Source organism: Phycodurus eques, chromosome 3 (assembly GCF_024500275.1).
Source record: "Phycodurus eques isolate BA_2022a chromosome 3, UOR_Pequ_1.1, whole genome shotgun sequence".
Taxonomy (NCBI): domain Eukaryota; kingdom Metazoa; phylum Chordata; class Actinopteri; order Syngnathiformes; family Syngnathidae; genus Phycodurus; species Phycodurus eques.
In genome coordinates this window covers 14,776,799-14,802,428 of record NC_084527.1, presented here as the reverse complement: position 1 = coordinate 14,802,428, position 25,630 = coordinate 14,776,799, and the positions used below count along the sequence as shown (strand labels likewise).

Here is a 25,630-nt window from a genome sequence, read left to right as displayed (position 1 = left end):
ATCAGTATGAGGGGAAAACAGCCAATGGAGCCAATTAACTTCCAGTGAGGAAGTTAATGACAGGCACTGCTACAGGCTACTTCATATTCGGTCCAGGCTACAGCTAGCGTTGGACATTCCCTCTTATGGTTGTTTTTGTTGTCGTTATTGTGACATCAAAGTGCTCTTGTTCCCTCATCAGGGCCAACTTGTCAACGTTTAAGTGAATGTCAACGTTGTTTTGCTCATTTCAACAGTACCTAATTTGTGACGCGACCTCTGGCAGACTTTCAGGAGGCTATCGACCAGTCGGATACATTTGTTTTCCAGCCATTTCTCGATGTTGTCTATTTCTATAACATTACTTTGACAGAAATTGAATTTGCTCTGATGCATTTTGATGTCTCCTAAGTGCATGCGCCTCTCGCACTGGGAGTGTAACGTTTCAAGTGGCGCGATGATGTTAAAACACTTCAGATTTAACCAGAAAAAAAGAGGGGAATAGATTTAATTTTATTGTCTTCCGCTGGCATTTTGTGTATGTGATTTTGAAAAGGATTTGTCCTTGAAATCATTCCATTTGGGTCATAGTTAAACACGCTTTAGGGCATGTTTGCTTCCAAAGACTGCCATTGTTATATTTGTTGTGGCAACAGTCTTCAACATGTATACTGTATATAGAACCTATTCCAATCAATGGGATCGATCAAAAGAATTCCAGCACTTATTTCATCTCTTGTTCAGTTCAACAGTTCATCAATGCTACAGTGGAGCTTCTAGATCATGTGATTGAAGACACCATGGGTCCCATATGGGATATTGACAGGGACCTCTGCTCTGCCCAGTTCAGTGAAGGTCTTAGCATCCAGAACGAGCAGGAACGTACTTTTGTCCTGGAAAAAAGATCGAAGACAGTGTTTGCGTAACTGTAATTAGTAATGGAAGTTTAAAAGTACAATGGTACCTTGACTTAGGAGTTACCCAACTTGTGTTTTTTGAGATACTGTACCACCTGTCTTTGGGAGACTTTTTTTGCTTTGACTTATGAGCACAATTTGGAGATACAAATGATAGATGGTGGCAGTGAACTCAACTCAGTTCACAACAAGCTGCAATTTGGCAGATAGTGAACTATTTTTCAAAAAAGAGGCTTCAATCTATTGACATTTCTATTTGTAGTTTACTGTCAAACTAAACATAAAATAAAGAGAATTACACATTGTGTATTTAAAAAAAACACATATCTTTGCCTTTGGAAAGTCCAGTAGCTTAATGCTAACACGATACAAAAAGCCATAGACAGGCTAATAAATAGCATCGGTGTCACAGTTTTATAACCTTTTAAACAACGGATATTTGAACACAAACGGTCATAACACATGTAGACAGACAATAAAACAATATTCACAGGCATATAATCTTTATCCTCTGTGAAAAATGACTCATATTACTGGAGCTTACTGAGTAACTTCCTGTATTTGTGAAAATCTTAGTTTGTGTCTGTGTATCTGTATTTTACTGCACCTTAGTGGCCAAAAGGAGCACAATGTGTGGCTGGAATGGAATAATAGAATTTACATTCATTTCAGTTGGGAAATAATTTGAGATACAGGTGTTTTGAGTTACAAGCGTGGTAATGGAACAAACTAAACTTGTGAGTCAATCGACCACTGCAGCCTATCAACATTTTGGTGCCATGCGTAGATTGATAGTGAGGCTCAGTATTAAACAGTGTGGCTTGGGGGGGGGGGTGAACCAACAGTTTACATTGTTTTCGCAGAGGTGTACTTACTTCTCGTGGTGTGATAATGACTGACAACACAACTCCATCATCTTCCTCTGTTGCCTCAGGCAAAGCAACAAAGACAGGTTCAGACGGGAACAAGCCGGGATACCGCCACACCTGAACAAGAAATATGGCATGAAAATGTGCTCCACACCAAAAACAGAAATAAATGCCCAGTCTACTGATTTCTGGGACAACTGTCTCGTAGCAATAAACGATACTGTAGTAACTCAAAGTGCAACTACAGTCTGTTCTGTGATGCTGGTCCTGCTTCAATTTGGTTAAATTTCAATACAAAATGTCCCATTGAGTTCAATTACATTTAGAATCATTTGTTCCAAAGCCCAAACTGTGTCTTTGGGCGAGAGGTGGGGTAGGCTAAAACCTGGACTTGGCACATCCAGCGAAGTTGTCAGCAGCTACATGTTAGAGGATGAATTGGTCGATATGCAGACAGATTATACTGTACCTGTTTTTATGACATACCATCTTCTGATTTTAAAATTGATTTAAAAGTTTTTCAAAAGCTTTTTAAAAACTTTTAAACAATAAATGCCGGGATTCCAAGAGATGGCAAAAATGAATGAAAAATATGATGAGTAACATCATTTTGTCTGTGTCTTCAGTTTCATTTATAAAATCAGACGAGGTGACGTCTGGCCACATATCGACCAATTTATTCTCTAATATGTAGCCACTGAAAATTAAGTAGGGAGGCCGCAATATTGAAATCCTGAACAGAATATGGATTTTGATTGTCCAACTGAATTTCTGCCCTTAGCACGTAGCTCAAGTTCTGCGCACACGCTGAGTTTTTCATCTCGTGAGGCAAAAAAATATAAAACAGAAAACTGACCGTAAATTATGCGCACACAGCAAGCTGTCTGGGGAGCAAACTGTCTCAAATTACTCAGCTGATATAGTGAGGTCCAGTGTGAGGCAGGTTAAAAACGTTTATAAGTGTTTATAAGTGACAAGCAAATGGCAGCTCACCAGTCGGTAGGTAGGGGCTAGCGCGAGAAGCTAGCAGTAGCAGTCAGGAAGTCAGGATACACAAAACTGAAGTCAATACCTGTAGGCTTACCCCTGACTAAGAGCTGATCAGATCAAGCTAATGGCAATAGGAACAAAAATAAACCAAAACTGATCACAGCCCTAAACATATCTTACCAGAACCAACTCTTCGACTCACAAAATTTGTTGATGCTGGCTGAAATGATATGTGCTGTCGGCTTGCGTGATTTGAAATGTCACAAATATAGTAAACATTTTGTAGCATATTTTTTTCAACAAGTTTTGGTGTGGTTCGATTTACTGTACAGCGGCTGAAATAAGTATTTAACACGTCACCATTTTTCCAGAACAAATAAGCTCAGGAATTAATTTCTGTGTAATAATGTGAAATGACACAGGGAAAAAGTATTGAACACGCCAACTGGTATTTATTTTTTACTTTGTACAAAAGCCTTTGTTTGCAATGACAGGTTCACGACGCCTCCTGTATGGAGAAACTAGTCGCATGAATTGCTCTGGTGTGATTTTGGCCCATTCCTCCACACAATCAGTCTTCAAATCTTGAAGGTTACGTGAGCTTCTTTTATGGCCCTTGAATTTCAGTTCAAGGAGACGTGACAAAACTTACTAGGATGGAAAAAACTAGGGAAGGAATCAGAAAAATCTAAATTGGTGTCCGAGTCAGAATTGGACAGGAGGTTAACTAAATCGGGGCCATCTTCACAATCAGAAAAATCAGAGTCTAAAAAAACATGGAGGTAAAATGGTAGGGCAGAGTGAATAACTCGGAAAAGTGGGGGACACAGGTGAAAATGTCAAAGAAAATGGAACGATAGGGCTTACTGGAGGAGGGTAGTTATTGTTAGCAGGCTGAGGGCACTGGGAGGCAGACGAGTGGCGTGAAGGGTGACTACGTGTCCTTCCCGCTGGGTCCTGTTTTGGTCGGTTCATTCTGTCACGGTTGGGGTTTTCAAAGGTGAGGCAAAAGCGCGGAGGACCCAAGTGCAGGTAGGCAAGGCAGGAGTCTCAAAAAATGATATTTAATTTCCCCCCCAAAAAAGGCAAAAAAGGCGAACATGGATCAAGCAAACTAAACAAAGTCTCACAACAGATAACCAAAGTAACAAAGAAACACTTGAATAAACCTAAAGCTAGAAACAAAACATGACTGGTGAGTAAGCCAGGGCACAGACAGAGACAGAGACAATGACACATGACAATCACATACTACAACGACATACTGCAATGACAATGAACCGACAAAAACTGAAAGAAACCAGGGAACTAAATACAAACAGATTGATGAGACAACGAGGAAGACCTGGACAAGACACGAGTGGCTGGAGAGAGCTGATTGGTCGACACAAGGTAGAAGGTTGACGAGAACAGTTGGGCACAATAACTAAATGAGCACACGACAAACATGGAACACAGGAAAACATGGAACAAAACTAAACACAAACCAAAACACAGACCATGACATGATGTGCAGTGCCATTTCTCCTCCAAACGTGGTGTGCATTATGGCATCCAAACAGTTCAATCTTGCTTTCATGAGACCAGACTATATTCTCCCAGTATTTAACTGGCTTGTCCAAATGTTGTTCAGCAAATTTTAAACGAGCTTTGACGTGCTTTTTATTTTCAGCAATAGGGTCTTGCGTGATGAGCGTGCATCGAGGCCATGGGGGCGGAGTGCATTACTCACTGTTTTCCTTGTGACATCTGCTCATTCCAGGTTTTTTTTAAGCTCTCCACAGGTGGTCCTTGGCTCTTGGACAACTCTTCTGATTATTCTTTGCACTCCTCTGTCAGAAAGCTTGTGAGGAGGACCTGATCAAAGCAAATTGATGGTGGTATGATTTCCTTTCCACTCACGTATTATGGCCCCAACCGTGCTCACTGGAACATTCAGAAGCTTAAATATGTGCCTGTAACCCATGCCATCGTTATGTTTTGCAACAATTAGTTTGGGGTGGTCTTGAGACAACTCTTTGCTCTTACCCATCATAAGATGTGTCTTGACTCACACCTTGGCAATGAGACCTTTTTTTTAGGCCATCAGTTAGGACTGAACCAGTTGCTATTCATTTGCACTGACAAAGGGCTGGATATCTGTTTGATTAGTGATAGATTTTAGGTGTTGTCTTGGCTTTTCTTGGCTTTTCTTGGCTAAGTTAATTATTATTTGCTAAAAACAATCAAGTTTATCAGTTTGAACATTAAATATCTTGTCTTTGTTGTGTATTCAATTAAATATAGGTTGAACATGATTCGCAAATCATTGTATTCTGTTTTTATTTATGTTTAACACAACGTCCCAACTTCATTGGAATTGGGGTTGTATATTGAGTGAGAAAAATGGTGATGTGTTAAATACTTATTTCAGCTGCCGTATATACTGTATGTATGAACAGTCAGTGGTCAATGAAGACCTTAAGCTCCTTGGTGTGCACGTCCATCTTGAGCAGCGAGTCACTGAAGACGTGTCCAAAACCGCACGAGTAGAAGTAGCGGTAAGGTCGCCCGTTGTAGCGCTCGTAGTTGATTTGAGGGAACTCTAGGCCACCATACTTCAGCAGCTCATCATCATGAAGTTCCTCGTGGGTCATGTAAACCTGGACATGGTCAAAGTTTCACTCATTATAAATGATGCATATCTATTTTTTATGATACATTTATGTTATGACGCAAACAACCCCCAAAAAATTGTCTAATTGCTATTTTCTTTTTGCTCCCGGGCTGCTCTTAACAGTTGTGGGGTTTATCTGGCTGTTCAGTGACAGTGTGCCAAATGTGCTAACATACTGTACTCACTGACAAAGACGTGCTCGGTTAGTGAAAAAATATGTTAAAACTACGAACGTCAGTTAGGTCACCACTACTGAAAAATAAAACTGTGTAATATTAACACTTCATTAGCGTGAAATTACTAATGTTTCTCGTAAAATGTAGAAAAATAAAATAAATCTCCTGAAATGTCAATATTTTCTCATAAAGGTTTTTTCCTTTTTTGGCTTCAGTCTCACAGTTGTAGTCGTAGTATTTATTTATTTTTTTTCCTTCATATTTTCATTCTCAGTAACTGATGGTGTAGTGGTACATTTCCCTGACTTTTCTCCGGGCAGCGTGGTTCAGTTCCCACTCAGTGACGGTATGAATGTGAGTGCGAATGGTTGTCTGTGTCTATATGTGCCCTGTGACTAAATCCCGACCAGTTCAGGGTGTAGTCTGCCTTTTGCCTGTAGTCAGCTGGGATAGGCCCCAGCACCCTGTAACCCTAAACAGAATAAGCGGTTTTGAGAATTAATGGACGGATGGATATTTTCAAACGAAGCACACAAAATTTGTCTTGTAATAAACAGTCTGGTGAATTTATTCCGTTGCCGCTAGGCTAGCACAGCACAAGAGGTGTCCTGGCTGGAGCGCCACTATTTATCGACCGCTAAAAACAAGGTGATCTGGGGTTGCCATGGTAATAACAAAGCGATAGTCTTCCTTATAAAAGCCAGCGTGGCATCGAAGTTATGAAAAAACTTTTATTTTGATGCCAACTTACTACTCATTGAACTTTAAATTTACAGATTTACATGATCTTGGGTATGTATTCACAGCTAAGCCTTAAGACAACTGTCAAACAAACAAAGAACCATTTATGTCACATTTTCATGCTTTTTTAAAAATTAAAATGTATTCATATTAATCATATTTAAATGTTTCATTTGTCTGCGATTGACTGGAAACCAGTTCAGGGTGTACCCCGCCTCTTTCCCGAAGATAGCTGGGATAAGCTCCAGCACGCCCGCGACCCTAGTGAGGATAAGCGGTACAGAAAATGCATGGATGTTTCATTTTTTAAATTGAAATTTAACCGTCCGACTCCATTCTTGACATTTTTACCCACTCCTATCACAAAAACCATCGTGTGTAAGAGCTAATCCTCATCAAGTTGTATTATATAATTATTATTATTATTATTATTATATGTAGGAATGGTCTCTTTTGATTATAATCATGGACTTCACCTTTGACTGTAAAGTGGAGTGCAACAGAGTTAATGACATCATTATACACTGATGTATGGTACTGTACCTCTCCGGGTTTGGTCATCTTGGCTGTGGCTTTATAGTTAGGCAAGGTCACCAGGTTCTGGTCCATAGGGGTTTGTTTGTCCACATTCAACGGCAGGACATATCTCCTTGGCAGGTTTCTGCACAGTGAGTTGTAGAACTGACAAAAGAAAGCCTGTGAGTATATTCCAACAAATATGCTTTGGAACCACAACAAATATTTTTTGTTGTTAGAATTAGTAGTATATTGTGATATTGTCATCAAATTTCATATGAATTTATCATGTTTTTGTTGGATAATGTTTTTAATTTTAGTAACCAAAACTGAAACTGAATTATTTAACTCTTTTCCCAAATTGACTCGCTTATAACCCAAGTAAATAAAATGAAATTCAAATTTTAATTGAGCAATATTTGTGAGTAGCAATTCTCTTAAATGCTAATTGATGCATTTTGGATGGATATTTGAATAAAGACAAGATTCACTCACCCACTCACATGGCCACAATATTAGGTACACCTCCACAATCTCACTCAGTCACAGAGCCACAATATTAGGTACACCTCCACAATCTCATTTGATCCATTACAAGAGCGTTATCAAACATCCTGATGTTAAAAAATATATATTTCATATGGAACTCATTTAAATATTTGGGAATTCAATTATGTATGGCGGTAGCATGGTGGACGACTGCTGAGCATATCTGCCTCACATTTCTTAGAACCCGGGTTCAAATCTGGGCTCGCCTGTGTGGAGTTTGCATGTTCTCCCCATGCCAGTGTGGGTTTTCTCTGGGTACTTTCTTCCCACATCCCAAAAACATGTGGTAGGTTAATTGAAGACTCTAAATTGTCTGTAGGTGTGATTGTGAGTGCGAATGGTTATTTATATGTGCCCTGCGATTAGCTGGCGACCAGTTCAGGGTGTACCCTGCCTCTCGCCCAAAGATAGCTGGGATAGACTCCAGCACACCCGCGACCCTAGTGAGGATAAGCGGTATGGAAAATGAATGAATGAATGAATGAATATGTATAGCATTCATCCATCCATGTTCTATTTTGCATGTCCTCATTAGGGTCACGGGTGAGCTAGAGCTTATCGCAGCTGACTTTTAAAGGTCCCGTTTTTTGGCTATTTAGACCCCTATAGAGTGACTCTCTAACATGGACTTACGGTAGTATAAAAGTGTTACATTTCATTTAAAAAACAACTAGTTTGTGTCCAGAAAAGGCCCTTCTGACAGCTACTTCTGTTTGGCCCAGTTTTGTATCCGCTTTGTCCATATTTGGCGAAGACCGCCTCCTTTCCTCTGATTGCTTGCCTCCGTGTAGAAGACCCACTTGTGAGAACACGTATATTATGTATGTTATGTTGACAACGCTGGCTCGGGAGCGGAAAGGGAAGGCAGAGATGTTCCCAGGTGACGTAGATACTGTAAGGCCAAGAAATTCAAATGACCTAATTTCAGTCCTCTCGGCAGAAAAACGTCTGGAATTTAGGAATGCGTGGACGACTTTATATCAAATTACCAATTTTTCCTGAGTCACCATAGCGACAATATTACATTCCAAATACTAGAAAAATTTGTTTTGGCAAAATACTGTACAGTATGTCCCCTTTAAGCGAGTGGTGGCGTAAAAATTGGACGCCACCCAAATGCTGAAAATGTATAACTTAAAATACAAAATTATTGCATTGTATTATTAAAAAAAAAAAAAAATGTACCGGCATTACCAGATAACTAGCAACGCTTTACTGCTCAGTCACTGTTTTTTTTTTGTCTATGTCTTTCTGTCTCCAAAGTGTTCTGTAAATTGACTGTCTGTTGTCGTACTAGAGCGGCTCCAACTACCGGAGACAAATTCCTTGTGTGTTTTTTGGACATACTTGGCAAATAAAGATGATTCTGATAATATTATTTGCGATGTACCAGTATAATCAACTGCTATTATACTATTTTTAAGACTATTTTTCTTATAATGATCTTTCTTTCCTGATTGGCCAGGAGAAATCACATGGCCGCATAGTTACCAAATATAGCTTCTTCATAAATGGTAAGCAAAATATTAGGAACACCTCTTTGTATAATGCAATGTAGTTCTACTTTCCTCCAAACTACAACCACAGTAACAAAATGCATTGCTTTTATACAGGTGTACTGTCAATGTTGAGCGGATAATTAACAGTAAAGAATACTGAAGTGATATCAGTAAACACACTCGATGATAATGATACATTAATTGTTGGCAAAATGTAAAATGAAGATGTTCCACAAACACAAACTGACCTTGTCCATCTCCTCTCCTGGCTCTCTGCGGAGGTTCTCCAGGGTAAAGTCTCCGATGACCTCGCCGTCATCCCCGCAGCACATGTCCATAACCAGGAGGCCATTGTCCTCAAAGGCGTTGATCTGATGCAGTGTGAACATGGGAGCTGCACGGTACTTCACTTCACTCTCCTGTTTACAGGTGTCACATATCACATCAATCATTCACACACACACACACACACACACACCAGTAGTGTAATAAAGCCTTATGATGTGGACATTTTTGCATCTGACTCAACCCTAAAGCTCTGACCCTAAACCCAAAATCCTAAACCTAAATCCCTAACCTTTAATCCTAATTGTAACTCCCTAACCATATTTTTAAACACATCACCTTAACCTCCACCCAAGCCGATTGATCCCTAACCACTTTAACCACACCAAATCACCTTTAACTTTTATCCCTGACGCGTCGGCAATGACACGTCAGGGATAACCTAACCTGCTAGATATTGAAAATTCCAAGTTTTCTCAGAAAAGGGGCAAAAGCACTTATTCATAGGACATTTTCGGTCAGAAAAAAAGTCCAGGTTGACATTTTGAGGCTTAGGTGTTAAAGGGTTAACCCAGGACAAAAAAAAAATAAAAAATCCCAACTGGCCCACTCCAAAATCATATAGAAAGACCTCTTCCTTTTTCACTTCTTGTACGTTTATGGCCAAGTGTCCTACTAGTATTTTAGTGCATATTGTGTCTTCTGAATGGCCAATGTTGAGTCAGTGAGTGTGACCTTTCACTCACTTTGCCAGTGTGCCGGTTGACCAGGTGGAAGATGGTGTCATACTGAGGCTCCCAGGTCATGACCTTGTGAAAGCTCTTCCCTTGAATGCGGTACAGCATGATCTTAAGCAGGTCCAGCTTTATGGGCTGCTCCACAAACACTATGTAGTTCTCTGACATGACTACAGGGGGGCATTAACACAGAAGCATTTGCATTTAGATACAGTAGAATATCTGAAGCTGAAATCCCCTGAAGCCATACAAAATTCTGGATTCTGATTCACTCTCATGAAAGACATCACACAAGACTGCTGAGTACCTTGTTAGACCTCAGCTAAGAGCATCAAGAGATCAATTCCACAAGTTTGTTTCACTCTTTCTTTGGCTTTTTGTCACATTCCAAAAGAATTACATTGGTGCCTTGAGATACGAGTAACCCAACTTATGATTTTTTTGTTTTTCAGGATATGAGCTGTCGTTTGGACAATTTATTTTATTTTTTTTTAATTATTTTTTTTGTTTTGCTTTGACTTGCAGGCAAAAATTTGAGATCCAAGCGCTGTATGGTGGGAGAGAACTCAACTCAAATCACAACAAGCAGCAGTTTGGCAGATAGTGAACAATTCTTCAAATGAGGCTTTAAGCTGTTTATTGCCACTCCCAGTTGAGGTTTACTGTCAAACTAAACATTAAACAAAAGATAATTACACAGTACATGTGTATTTAAGACAACCACAAAGTTTTTTTTGTTTAGGAAAGTCTGTTTAAGTTAATGCTAACAAACAATGCAAACCACCATAGACGGGCAAAAGAATAGCATCGGTATTGAAATAACTATATACAACATGTATATATATATTTATATATACACACACACACACACACACACAAGTTAAAAAACCTCGTGATGGGAGGCTGGAACGGATTAATGGCATTTCCATTGATTTCAATGGGGAAAGATGATTTGTGATATGAGTGTTTTGAGTTACGATCGTGGTCACGGAACGAATTAAACCTCATATCTCAAGGCAGCCCTGTACAAGTGTCAACAAGACGTGTTTAAAAAAAGAGCAAACACTGGAAGTTACATAAAGTAGTCAAACTCACCTCCACCAATCCGTATACAAGTACATGACTTGTTAAAAAGTTAATGTAGAGTGTTTTGATGTTGTACAGGACTTAACCTCTTGTATTAAAAAAAACTTTATATAAAGGCTTTGTCATTAAAGATCTCACTTGTTTTATTGTTTTTAAATCTCATTATTAACAGCGCAGTTACAAATGTAACTTAAACATGTATTGTAAAAGCAGCTATATACAGTATACCTTCTTGTCACATTTTTGAAGTCTGAAAAAAAACGGAAGGTCACATTCCAGAAAAATTTGTGCTCAACTTTAAACTCTCCACTGGTAAAATAAATAAAAACCACTGAACATAGTATTTCTGCAATGTCTTACAGGAAGACAAATCAGGGGTTTTCCATAGGCCGCACACAGTCTTCTTTGGCAAAACAATACAAAGCAATGTTTTGTGACACAATCAAGGGAATTTGGAGACTAAATATGTGCTTGCAGTGAATGTGGGAAGAAACAGATCCTCTGGTTCTCCTGCTAATCTATCGAGTGATGAAAGTGGGCGGGCGCCTTGAAACACTTTGAAATGCTTCTCACTTGGCAAAAAAAATCTCAGTACCAACCATGAATAGCATGGAGGTCTGCAGAAAATTGCATTGTGTATGTAAAGAACCAAACAAAAATTGAGCATGAACCGTTGGAAAAAAGCAATCACGTCACATTACATATCAAACGCGCAACCGTTGCTAATGCTCTTCCTGACTTGCTTATTTTTCGCTTTTGCCAAAACAAATTCCTTGTGGTTTTCAATCATTTTCAAGACATTTTGTGAATTTTGGAGACCCAAAGTGCAGGATAAAGACTATTATATGTTATTGGAAAGAGTAGAGACAGTCAAACAGCAAAAGCTGGTGAGAGCTGAACACAATACAAAGGCACAGTGATTGACAAAGGGAAGTAAGGTGAGACTAGAATTTAAATGAGTAATTAATAAGGGTATGAAAAAAGCAGTCAGTCAAGTGTAGGCTCAAGCCTGTCAAAGCAGCCAGGCACCAAAGCTCTTCCCATAGAATACATTCATTCCACTTATCCCTTTGGCTACGTGCTGCATCTCACCGAAGCTGTGATAGTAGGAGGGTTTTCTGGGTTCACTCGCTCGGATGGAGCAGATCACTTTGGCTCCATAGAGGTCTGCGCAGTCCTCCATTGCCCCCGTCTCCTCAGGTGGGGGCACGCGGATGATGTTGTAGGTGAAACCTGAGGAGGACCACAAACACATCAATGTGTGTGCGTGTGTGTGTGTGCACGTGCGTGCGTGCGTGCGTTACATACTCTAGGTGTAATAATAATGTTCATGATAATAGGGTAGGCAGAGAAATTACGACATGAAATTGGAGTATAAGTAAGCATACATAAAATAAAGACGAGTAAATAATAATGTAAATAATAAATATTATTATTAAATACAGCCAATACACAGAGGAAACTAAAAAATGCTAACACACACTCGCCGGCCACTAAATTCGGTCTATCTGCACAATCTAATGAGATTCAAAACAAGAAAAATATTAAAGGTTCTGCCTTTTACAAATAATGATGCTCAGTTTTGATTGACACTGTTAGAGAGATTATTTTAACAATATGTTTTTATTGTGGGGCTGCGTGGAGGATTAGTGGTGAACACATTTGCCTGACAATTCTGAGGTGTTTGAATTTTGTCTCTGGCCGTCTTATGTGGAGTTTGCACGTTCTATGTGTGTGTATGTGTGTGTGTCCCCTCCAAACGTATTGAAAGGCCAATGTCAATTCCTTTGTTTTTCTTGTATACTGAAGACATTTGGATTTCGATTGCACAAACATTGGGCACAGCCAATACAACAATTTGAAATGTCTTGAAAAAGAAACTACTGCTGTACTAAGCAATAGAGATCGAACAGGTCGGCCAAGGGTATCAACAGCAGTTGATGACAGAAACGTTGTGAGAGCTGTGAAGAAACACCCAAAGACAACAGTCAGTGACATCACTGCCAATTTACACAGGTCAGGGGTCAAGATATCACCATCCACTGTTCTAAGAAGACTTCGAGAGAAGAAATATACAGGCCATACCACAAGATGCAAACGATTCATCAGCAAAAAGAATCGGAAGGCCAGATTAGATTTTGCAAAGAAGTATAGAGATGAGTCACAAAAGTTTTGGAACAAAGTTTTGCGGACCAATGAGACCAAGATTAACCTCTAGCAAAGTGATGGAAAGGCCAAAGTATGGCGAAAGAAAGGATCTGCTTATGATCCAAAACACACAAGCTCATCTTTGAAGCATGGTGGATGTAATGTCATGGCTTGGGCTTGCATGGCTGCTTCTGGAACAGGCTCAATAGTCTTTATGGATGATGTAACTCATGATGGTAGCAGCAGAATGAATTCTGAAGTCTACAAAACCATTTTGTCTGGAAATTTACAGAAAAATGCATCCAAACTAATCAGGAGACACTTCATCATGGAACAAGACAATGACCCAAAGCACACTGCCAACACAACAAAGGACTTCATAAGGGGAAAAAGTGGAAGGTCTTAGACTGCCCAAGTCAATCACTGGACCTTAACCCAATGGAGCATGCATTTTTCCTCCTGAAAAGGAGACTGAAATGAGAAACTCCAAGAAACAAACAAGAACTGAAAGAGGCTGCAGTAAAGGCCTGGAAAAACATTTCACATGAAGAATGCAACAGTCTGGTGAAGTAAATGCTAACCAGTCGGCTACCGTGCCGACTGGTTACCACATCTGCCTCACAATTCTGAGGACTGGGGTTCAAACCCTGGCTCTGCTTGTGTGGAGTTTGCATGTTCTCCCCGTGTCTGCATGGGTTTTCTCCAGGTACTCTGGTTTCCTCCCACATCCCAAAAACATGCATGGGAGGTTGATTGAAAACTCTAAATTGCCCATTTGTGTGAATGTGAGCGTGAATGGTTGTCTGTTTATATGTGCCCTGCGATTGGCTGGCGACCAGTTCAGGGTGTACCCCACCTCTCGTCCGACGATAGCTGGGATAGGCACCAGCACGCCCGCGAGCCTAGAGAGGATAAGGGGTACAGAAAATGTGTGTATGTATATATATATATATATATATATATATATACATACTTTTTTTTTCAGCTATTATTCCACTACATTTACTGATGCTTTAGGTCTTTCACATGGTGTTGTTCCAATGTGGGTGTCAAGGTACTTTATGCAGGTATACAGAAATTTGGTACTGTGACAACAGCCTCTCAAAATATCCACACTCTCTTCTTTATTATTAACGGTTTCCTCTCTTCGTGGCAGTCCACTTCTTCCTTGACAGTTTCGCAACAATTTTGTTTTTGTGGTTCAATAAAAAATACAGTGCAATATTCTGTATGTGGAGCCTGAAAACATAATGCAGGGTCACAGTGTACATACAGTACCTGCAGCACATCTGTAGATGTGCGGTGCACAATCAGTGTGCAGCGAAGAATTGCTACAATTTTTTTCTTTTTTAACGATGGGCCACTTAAGTCGCATTCAGCCGCGTCACTCAGTGTTCGTGTGGCATAAATGTTGCAGTGTTCTGTGAGCTGTGGGGGGTGTAACCTCCTTTGCCGTGAGAGTTGCCCATGTTGTAAGTGGCCCCTTGGCGGTCGTAGTGTGGGTGAGCTGTGGCTGCGTTGATCGCAATGTACTGGCTCCAGTCCACCTGAGATTGATAAGCATAAACTTTTTATTTTTTTTTGTGACCTTCAGGTGAAGGAGAGACTGTGTTGTTTGACTACCTTTTCCTTTGTGTCCAGAGTTTGAGGATCAATTCTCCTCATGTAGTTGGTTTCTGTGCTCACGTAATAGTCTCCCTTGTACTTGACAAAATGCACGCTTGCGTTGTCTGTGGCCTCTGCTCACAACAGAAAAATCATTGTTACATACAGCTGTGTTCAGAATAATAGCGGTGTTTTGAAAAGGGAGTAAAAAAAAACAAATCCTTGTTATAGCTCGTATTTCCCCACAAGCAAATACACTTTTGAAAAGTAGATTGGAACAGTGAGGCCAATTCCTCGCCTCAAAATATTTGGATTTGACATGTAAAGATGAATATGAGACAAAAGATCCACATCACAATCACAGATCTGATTCCCAGATATTTACATGTGCATCTGGTGTGTCCTACGTTATTGAATATTTACAGTTAGAGGTGTAACCAACATGAAAACCAGAGCAGTATCTACAGGAGGAAAACAACAATTGTTAAACTGACAGAAGATGGAAAATGATTCAACGCTATACATACATTTACAACACAACCAGTTGGAATATCCTGGAGATGAAATAAACCATTTGTGTACTAAGTAAGAGGCGTCAAAGGTGAAGCTCAAGACATTTTGAGAGCTCTTAATAAATACCCTGAAGCAACTGTTATTGAAAACAGCAACAACCTCCAGAGGGAAGGAAGTTACTGCAATCTACTTTTCACAGAAGACCTCACAAACAAAAAACAGATGCTAACAGGATGCAAACCACAATGATGAGAATAAAAGTTCTGGATCAAAGATATTGACTGATGAGACAAAGGTTAACCCTTACGAAACTGATTAAAAGGGTAGAGTTTTGGAAAAGAACGGTGGAACCAAACTGATTTGAAGCAATATAAGGACACAACACAGACTGCCAAAACAACAGCAGAGTGGAGGGTTTTAAACTCTCAAGCACAAGTCAATCGTTAGATTTTAAATCCTAAAGAGCAGGAATTTTACCATGCAAAAGAGGAGACTGAAAGGAGAAGACCTCCAAAACAAACAACTGCAAGAGGCTATGATAAAAACCTGGAAAATCACAAAAGACGAATACAAAGGTCTCATGATTCATAGTCATAGTTTGATGTCAAACCCAATCGGTTGGAGTGTACTTTACAGCAAAAAAAAAATATTTAAAATGGCCTCACTGTTCCAATCCTTTTGGAGGGGAGTGGACATCAGGAACACTGCACATTGCAATCCAGATGAAAGCATGAAGGGGAAAAAAATCAAATGAGTAATTCATTAAAAAAAAAAGTGGGGGAAAAAATGAAATGAAAAATAAATGAACAGTGACTGCATTTTTTTCCATTACAAACTGAAATTGAAAACAGTTTGAGTTGGAGTACACAGTTGCATGTATGGAGATAAAAGCTATTATAAGGATTTTGATCTTTACTCACTTTTGTAAACACATTGAAATATTCTGAACACAGCTTCACAGTACCATCAACAATGTGGATTCCTCACAATTTAGCTGGATTTGGAACAGAATAAATGATGGGGTGGGTTTTTTGGATTGTTACGCAATGCTTGGCTTGGTTAAAATCTGCTGATCAGGTGCTTTGTTTAATGTACTACACTTTATTTGTTTTATATATAGTAATTTCTCGAGTTGAACATTTTAATGTACAGTTCAGTTGTGAGTAAAGAACAAAGTATTTATAATGCCAGAGAGAGTTTCCTGGCAAAATTCAAAGACAAAAATAACGAGGAAAAAAGTCATTCAGTAATTCTATTATTCTTTATTATTATTATTATTTATTTATTTAAGGAAAAAAGTTGTAATCTTACAAAAATATAATTTGAATGACTAAATGGCGAAAATTAAATACTATTTATCCGTGCAGTCGGTGTTTTTCTCAGAAAATCATAATCTTGTTCACATATTTTTTCTATTTGCGTACAGCCTAAAAATGCACCATGTGAAAAAGGTTTTACTATCATTACTATCAAATTGTTAAATTATAGTTCAATTATTGCTTCTCAGTGCTGTTTAGCTAACTTCAAACCCTTCATCCCATTTAAATTATAGGAAAAATAAGACAAAGGTCATTTTGTTACCTTTGAAAAAAAAATTCATACCAACACATTCAAATATTGGCTTTTGCTGCTATTATTTTAATGAAACAAATTTTGATGCACCTGTCGCTTTTGTTAAGGCAGGAAATCCAATGCACATAACAATCGCTAAAAAAATATATTTTATTTTTTATTTTTCATCTGTATTTCATTTTGTCTCCAGCCATGTGGCACATTTGCTTTTGTGCTTATGCTCCAGTTGAATACAGTATGTATTCAGTGATGCCAGGAATACATTCGGATTTTCCAATTTAGTCGGCATATGTGTAGCATTTAAATTTCACATACTTGGGACCTGAAAGCGTGCGAAGAATCGCGCGAAGATGTTCTTGCAGGGATCGGGCATGGCCAGCGTTCCGAACTCTGACACCACGATGCGGTTCTTCTCCGAGTTACGCACGTACGAGTCGCTTTTCAGGAAGCGGCTACTGTACGTGACTTTGCCCTCTCTGATGTGAAATCTGTGCATCATGGCCATGCCGTCAAACCAGTGGGTGTATCTGAGGGGGGCAGTGGGGGGAATACCATTGGTTTGATATGATCAGTGTAAGAAAAATCCTCCCTAGTGTATGTTTGAAAGACAAATCCCAAACCTCGTCATGAAAAGTGCCCTGCGGGCTTCTTCTCTGTGTGTGTGTGTGTGTGTGTGTGTGTGTGTGTGCGTGTGTGTGTGTGAGACAGATTCACTAGCTGTGAACTCAACTCTTCCACCGCATTTTTTCACATGATTTCACTTGAAGGGTTGAGCAGCCTGCAATTTTGCTATTGGGCAAATATTTTATGTTTAGCAAACGCAATTGATGGCAAAAGACACCAGCAACATTTGGTTCACCTGCACAATCTAATGAGTTTTAATGCCAAAATTCTGCCTTTTCGGAGATAAATTGGCCAAGTCAAAATATTACGGCTTGTAATATCATGAAGTGCAGTACGATACTATTCCTCCAGTCATATAGCCCCCCACCTCCCACCCTCAAGTAAGTGCAATGCCATGAATTTCCTAAAACTGATTATCCAGTTGTGAGGAGTTGAAGCCTATCCCAGCAGACTTTGGACAGAGACAACCATTCACCTTCACACTATCACTGAGTCGGAACTGAACCCATGCTGCCAGCACAGAAGTCAGGCAAGTGAACCACTACACCATCAGTGACTCAAAAGCACCCTTTAATAGCAAAAAGTGAAAGTAAATACCTCAAGGTGCACCTATGCAGCTCTGTGACAAGATTTACGAGGTTGTTGGCCCTTTCAATGCACTTTCCAAAACGCTGATGAAATCTGTTATGTAATTATTGTGTAACCCTACAATAAATGGCGTTCAAAACATAACTGCCCTTGAACTATAACTGGGTTTTGATTGACACTGCTAAGGAAATGCATTGCATCATACTGACAGCTGTTTCTAATATTGGCTGACCTAATTTTACTATAATAATATTCGTAACACGTAACAATCCAGCAATTTCCAGCAAATTTCATCGCTTGCCCAAGTCAGCTGGGATAAGCTGCAGGTCACCCGGTGGATATCATTTTATTACACAGGGTTACCTTATGAGTATTTTGTTTCTTTGTGGTCTTGTACTCAGATCTATGCAGGGTTCTAAAGGAATTTCTGTCGTAAGTCAACAATCTTTATTTTTAATATTGTACAGTGGACCCCACATATTTGACATTTGCAAATTCACTTAGTCTATGATTTTTGGGGGGCACCTATCCTCTGTTACTTGCCGAAAAACTTGCCTATTTGCTATTTTCTGTAACGTGGCAAAATGTCAACAGTTCTGTATGTAGGATATTTGTTATATTGTGGCGTCTCTTTAATTGAAACAACCATCGGTTACTTGTCAGCCAAAACCACACCCAAAAAAACATCAAACGAGTGTCAGCTCAACCAAACATCTGCTCAACCAAACTTTCATGGTGGAAGGCAGAACGTCGGCTGTCTCGATCATCCAATCAGAAATATAACAGCGGCCATGTTAGATTTGTGATTGACAGTCAGCGACAGAGGATAGCTAGTGTATTTTACTCAATGGTGCCCATGTCAGCTTTGGCTCACAATAATTTCACCACACTAGGTCTTGGACATGGCATCAAAACTAGTGGAATCCATAACGACTGCTTAGTGGATCATCGCTAACCTATCTACAACCGCCATCTGTGCTCGTGCTCGGCGCCTCGACTTAGCCAAGCTTGCGATCGTCAAGGAGTTCGCGGCCATGGAGCGCCTCTGCATCATGCGCCGCTCGAACACGAAATGGGCTTCCCCTCTGCACGTGGTGACCAAGGCTGACAGTGGTTGGTCGTGCCTGTGGCGTTTTATGGTGCCTGAACAATGCCAAGACCACTGACCGGTATCCCGTCCCGCACATACAGGACTTCTCCACCCACCTGGCGGGGGCCACCATCTTTTCCAAGGTGGACCTGGGGCGTGACTACATCCGGTACCGGTACACCCACAGGATGTGCCCCAAACAGCGGTCAGTGCACACTTTGGCCATTTAGAAGTTCTGCGGATACCTCTCACCCTCAAGGGGGCGGCACATACGTTTCAGTGCCTGATGGACTTTGTGCTGGGTAACATTTATTGTTTTTCGTCGACTTGGACGACACCCTGGATTAATTCCGCACGCAATTTACCTCATGCGCCCCTTGTACGTGGCCCTGCGGGGCAACGTGCCCAAGGATGCAGTGGACCTGCTCCCGGGGGTGGAAGAAGCTTCTGTCTCCCACCACCACCCTTGCCCTCATGACAGATGCAGTGTGAGCAGTCAGCTCCATGACAAAGAGAGGAAGTACAGCACCTTCGACAGGGAGCTCCTAGGCATCTTCCTCACCGCCCGACAATTCAGAATCCTCCTGGAGGGCCGCCAGTTCACTACCTTTGTGGACCACAAGACGCTGACATTTGCCGTGACCAAGACCTCTGAGACAGCCTCGTCAGCTCCCCGCCATCGCCGACTTCACTACAGACAGCCGGCATTTGGCTGGCAAGGACAACTCCGTTACCGACTGCCTCTCCCGGTTGGTTGCGCCATCCATTCACTTGGGGCTTGGTCACGCTGACATCTAAGCCTTCCAGACGGCCCCCACGGGACTGCGTCTCGCAGACGTAAGGTTTGATAACACCACAATGCCACTCTCCTCTGCGATGCCTCCACCAAAGCAGGTACAACATTGAGTTAATCAGAAGTAGCTGTCAGAGAGGCCTTTTCTGGACACATTAGTATGATAAAATCAAGGTGTTTTTTGAAATGAAATTGACACTTTCAAACTACATCCATATTAGAGAGTCACTCTTTTGAGGTCTAAATAGTCAATATACAAGATCTTTAAACATGATAACTGTTGTTGTGAGCATACTGTGGTGTAGTGTGCTCTACCTGTCTTGACCAAATTCAAACTTCCCTGGCCCGTTCCTCAGGAAGCTCCCGCTAATCCATGATGGGATAGTTCCCTTGATGGTGGTGGGAATGGGCTCAGGGATCTCCTCCACAGAGCTCACCAGAGGGGACACACTCTCCAAACCTTTGGCCTGGGGGCATCTCTGCCTGCTGGACACTGGAGGGAAGTAGTAATCATAAGCATATTAGACATAAACATATTCATAATCAATTAAATTATTGCTACAGAAAAATATAATACTGACAGCACGCTGTTGCTTGTGGAAGTATGAAAAATATTAACAATAATATGTAACACAAACTGTATTACCATCAACAATAGTAATAGTATCCATCCGTCCATTTTCCGTACCGCTTAGCAGGCAGTGATGCTGGTAACACGTTACTTTGTAACGAGATGATCATCATTGGCGACAACGAATGTAAGTTTCACTATTTTATCCACCACAGTTACATAAAAAAAATAAAATAAAAAAAAGAAATACACTTCAGTATTGTTGATGAACACAACATACTGGATGTATTCTTGTAGAATCTATTTGTATGGCTGAGACTCGCTCACTTAAAACCCCAACCATTTGGTGGGCAGGTACTTGAATATTAATTGACAAAACTACGTCACACCAGCCGCGATTTCAAGCGGTTTTTGTGTTCAAAGGCTATTGCAGTTAATCGACAAACTGCATAGATGTCAACCTTAAACCATGTCACAGACTCATTTTGACTTCTGTTATCCATAAAGCAATTGAAAAAAAGTGATTCTGATGGAAGGGTACCTTTAATAAAAATATATTATACATACTACTACTGCTACTACTGAATAAATAATACTAATACTGTACTACTACTACTAATAATAATAATAATAATAGTAATAGCGGTAGCGGTAGAAAATGGATGGATGGATGGATGGATGGATAATAATAATAAATAATAATAGGTTTAGCTTTATATATAAAAAGATAATAACAGCAGGTTGCTGTTTTTTTTAATAAATACTAACAATAATTATATAATACATACTGATGCTAATAAAATTCACCAGTGACTGTGTTAATCTGTAAAACCTCTAATTGAACTGTTCAATAATAAAGAAAAATTCATTAAAAAATTTGCTTACATGAAAGAATCATTATCTATTGTGTGTGTTTTGTGAGATTACATAACGCCTTCCGCCACTGTGACATGGCTCCCTGAGGTGGTGCACGCTAAATGACACCTGCTGTATCGCCTGCCTTATTTGCTATCCAATAAGCAATTCCTCTCCATCGCCTGCTATCTATCACCACCTGCAATGAGGGAACACTGCTTCAGATTCACACGATAAGCAAAAAGCAAATCATTGTTGTGGTTTGCACACACAACAATGATACTACTAATACTGCAATGTGTGCCGAGCTACGGTTTTCACCTTTCTTAAGACACTAAAAAAACAAATAAAGGGAATAAATTAAATTAATAAATACATTGTTGCTGCAATGCTATTAACACAGACAATTAAAAAGGTGACTATGTAGTGGAGAGATAAGTGCTGTAGGCTAGAAAAGACTCTTAACAATGTGAGGTTTAATTGCAATTACTCCAACATGCATTGGGAAAATAGAGGTAGCATACTGTATGTTTTTGCCTGATCAAAATTCATAGTAATTATCTCAACAATACATTCAACAAACTCAAAGACGAACAGTATGTGAACTTGATGAATAGTGTTAAATAACACAAATAATTTACAATATTGGGCCATATACTCTGCATTTTCCAGTCTATTATACTGTACATACTTTGTACATTCAGTGCTTATCCTTTTGAACTGTTACAAATGTATTACCAACTGCACATATCTTGGTGATACTTTGCCACCTAATCATCTGTAAATATGCAGATGGAGTACAGTATATGCCCACACGTATGTACATGCAGAAAGGTTTAAAGCAGTGACTCCCAACCACTGTGCCCATTAGGTGTCCCACAGGAAGTTATTCAGTTGCTTATTTATAATCTAAATTACAATATCATAATATCCATCCATCCATCCATTTTATCCGAGGTCGGGTCGCGGGTGCAGTAGCTTTAGCAGGGACCCCCAGACTTCCCTCTCCCCAGCCACTTCATCCAGCTCTTCCGGGGGGGCGTTCCCAGGCCAGCCGGGAGGCATCTGAATCAGATGCCCCAGCCACCTCATCTGGCTACTCTCAATGCATATATCATAATACAACCCTAATTCCAATGAAGTTGGGACGTTGTGTTAAACATAAATAAAAACAGAATACAATGATTTGCAAATCATGTTCAACCTATATTTAATTGAATACACTACAAAGACATTTAATCTTCAAACTGTTAAACTTATTTGTTTTTTGCAAATAATCATTAACTTAGAATTTTATGGCTGCATCACGTTCCGAAAAAGCTGGGACATGGTCATGTTTACAACTGTGTTTCATCACCTTTTCTTTTAACAACATTCAATAAACATTTGGGAACTGAGGACACTAATTGTTGAAGCTTTGTAGGTGGAATTCTTTCCCATTCTTGCTTGATGTACAGCATCAGCTGTTCAACAGTCCGGGGTCTCCGTTGTTGTATTTTACGCTTCATAATGCGCCACACATTTTCAATGGGAGACAGGTCTGGACTGCAGGCAGGCCAGTCTAGTACCCGCACTCTTTTACTGCGAAGCCACGCTTTTGTAACACGTGCAGAATGTGGTTTGGCATTGTCTTGCTGAAATAAGCAGTTGTGTCCATGAAAAAGCCGTTGCTTGGATGGCAGCATACGTTTCTCCAAAACCTGTATGTGCCTTTCAGCATTAATGGTGCCTTCATGGATGTGTAAGTTACCCATGCCAATGGCACTAACACAGCCTCATAGCATCACAGATGCTGGCTTTTGAACTTTGCGTCCATAACAGTCCGGATGGTTCTTTTCCTCTTTGGCCCTGAGGACACGACGTCCACAGTTTCCAAAAATAATTTGAAATGTGGACTCGTCGGACCACAGAACACTTTCCCACTTTGCATCAGTCCATCTAAGATGAGCTCGGGCCCAGAAAAGCCACCGGCTTTTCTGGGTGTTGTTGATAAATGGCTTTTGCTTTGCATAGTAGAGTTTCAAGTTGCACTTCCAGATGTATCGCTGAATTGTATTTACTGACATTGGTTTTCTGAAGTGTTCCTGAGCCCATGTGGTGATATCCTTTACACATTGATGTTGGTTTTTGATGCAGTGCCGCCTGAGGGATCGAAGGTCACGGGCATTCAATGTTGGTTTTCCACCTTACATGCAGTGATTTCTCCAGATTCTCTGAACCTTTGGATAATATTATGGACCGTAAATTATGAAATCCCTAAATTCCTTGCAATTGTACATTGAGGAACATTGTCCTTAAACTGTTGGACTATTTTATCACGCACTTGTTCACAAAGAGGTGAACCTCGCCCCATCTTTACTTCAGGGAAGCTCCTTTTATTCCCAATCGTGGCACCCACGTGTTCCCAATTAGCCTGTTCACCTGTGGGATGTTCCAAAAAGGTGTTTGATGAGCATTCCTCAACTTTCTCAGTCTTTTTTGCCACCTGTCCCAGCTTTTTTGGGAACATGTTTCAGCCATAAAATTCTAAGTTAATGATTATTTCCTAAAAACAATAAAGTTGATCAGTTTGAACATTAAATATCTTGTCTTTGTAGACTATTCAATTAAATATAAGTTGAACATGAATTGCAAATCCTTGTATTCTGTTTTTATTTATGTTTAACACAACATCCCAACTTCACTGCAATTGGGGTTCTAATAATTTATCATCTTATTATCAGTTGTACAGGTTGTAGGTCACATTTAATAGTGTGAAAAGTTTTTTTTTTTTTTTTTTTTTTTTTTTCAAAAAATCTGGCAATTGAACAGGGGTGTGCAGATTTTTTATTTCCACTGTGTATACTTTTTGTGACATTTTTGTTTGGTCATGTGCTGTGAGATTTTTCAAATGTGAAATTATATGTACCCTGGCTGAATAAATGTTAGGAAATGCTTCCTGAAAGCATACCTAATTTCCAACATTTGTACTTCTGGTTAGATGCTAAGTACATTTCACTGACAGAGGTAATGTAGCCTGCACATCAAAAATAAAGTGGACTTTGTCTACTACTGTACTGTCTACTGTGCATGTTTGTTTTAAGTCTAATGTGGCTGTTAATCTGTTAGGCAGCATTAAGCAATTTTGATCACTTATGATAAAGACAGTGATTGAACATCACAAATATAATTTTATAAACATTCATGTGTCTGCTTTAACAGTGGAATACAACATTTCATCCAGTAGAAAATATTCAAGTTGTTATTCAGTGCACCGTAAAGCAAATGCGTTTCCTAATATTTGATGTTTTGTGTGTGTTAATAAAAGTCAGGAGATACCCTTTGACCAGTGAAATTGTTATTTCAATTGATCCTAAATGCCAACCAAATACCGAGATGCATTTCCCTTCTTGTCAAAATGAAGTTACAAATAAAATAAAATCTGCCCCAAGAAAAATATCAACCCCCTTCTCAAGTCTTTTATTCACTAATTGCCAATTCCATCTTGCTTTACAATGGCGTCTACTTACTTGGCTGTGGCTCTGTGGTCTCGGACATGCTTGACCAGTTGCTGCGCACACTGAATGAAACTTAACGCTCCACTTTTATTTCAGACGCTCTGAAAAGAAGAGCCTTTGGACTCTGGGATCTGTGCCGAGTTCAAGAGGTGGTCACTCGACATAAACTAAGGTACATCAGTCACGCTATCAAACAACTGCTCATAAAAGTGTCTCAAGACTCTTCTAACTGTTTCTTTTGTATGACATAATAAAACACACAAAGGAAAGAGTAGGTCATCAAAAACCGTCCTATTGTCAAACATTTGTCAGTGATCATATTATGTTTACATATTCTTGCAAAAAGACGGATCATGGACCCTAGCTTAATGCTTTTTCGGTTAAATCTATTACACGTAGCCATGGTTCTGTTGCTTTTATCTAATCTATATATACTGGCTCATCTTGTACAGTTTAAGGTTTGCAATCACTTTTGCTACAAAAGAAAACTGAGGCCTTTTTGTACTTTATTCCATGAATTGTTATGAAACATGGCAGGGAGAAAATATTTTGAGTGGTTCTTGATAGAATAAAACATTAACTGTAGCTGCACGTCCTGGTGCCGTACTCCAAATCAGAATAAATATTAACCCGTCATAGCATACAGCCTGCATGCAGCCGTGCTTCTCTCTCTTCCTCTTGATGTGAGAGAAGTGGAAACCTGGCAAGTAGAAACAAGACCTGCAGGAAGACCAGTTGGAGCACGAGGCGCTTCTGAAGATTTAATTAAACGAC

At 39.8% G+C, this 25,630-nt stretch overlaps 1 protein-coding gene across 1 annotated transcript; it reads right to left on the bottom strand.

Annotated features, from left to right (window-relative positions):
• Positions 1-755: 755 nt before the first annotated feature.
• On the bottom strand, positions 756-24,896 carry bco2l (beta-carotene 15, 15-dioxygenase 2, like). The gene is made up of 12 exons (XM_061673478.1): positions 24,869-24,896; positions 20,249-20,426; positions 17,154-17,365; positions 14,772-14,887; positions 14,593-14,695; positions 12,093-12,233; positions 9,924-10,084; positions 9,141-9,311; positions 6,872-7,009; positions 5,215-5,397; positions 1,772-1,882; positions 756-872 (listed from the first exon to the last, which is right to left on the bottom strand). The coding sequence occupies exons 1-12, from the start codon at positions 24,894-24,896 to the stop codon at positions 756-758; spliced, it is 1,659 nt and encodes a 552-aa protein (XP_061529462.1).
• Positions 24,897-25,630: the final 734 nt, after the last annotated feature.

Coding starts and splice junctions, on each gene's coding strand:
- bco2l (XM_061673478.1), bottom strand. CDS start 24,896: ATGTCCGAGACCACAGAGCCACAGCCAA. Junction 14,696..14,771: donor CTCTGGACACAAAGGAAAAG/GTAGTCAAACAA, acceptor TATCAATCTCAG/GTGGACTGGAGCCAGTACAT. Junction 10,085..12,092: donor CTCCTACTATCACAGCTTCG/GTGAGATGCAGC, acceptor GCCCCCCTGTAG/TCATGTCAGAGAACTACATA.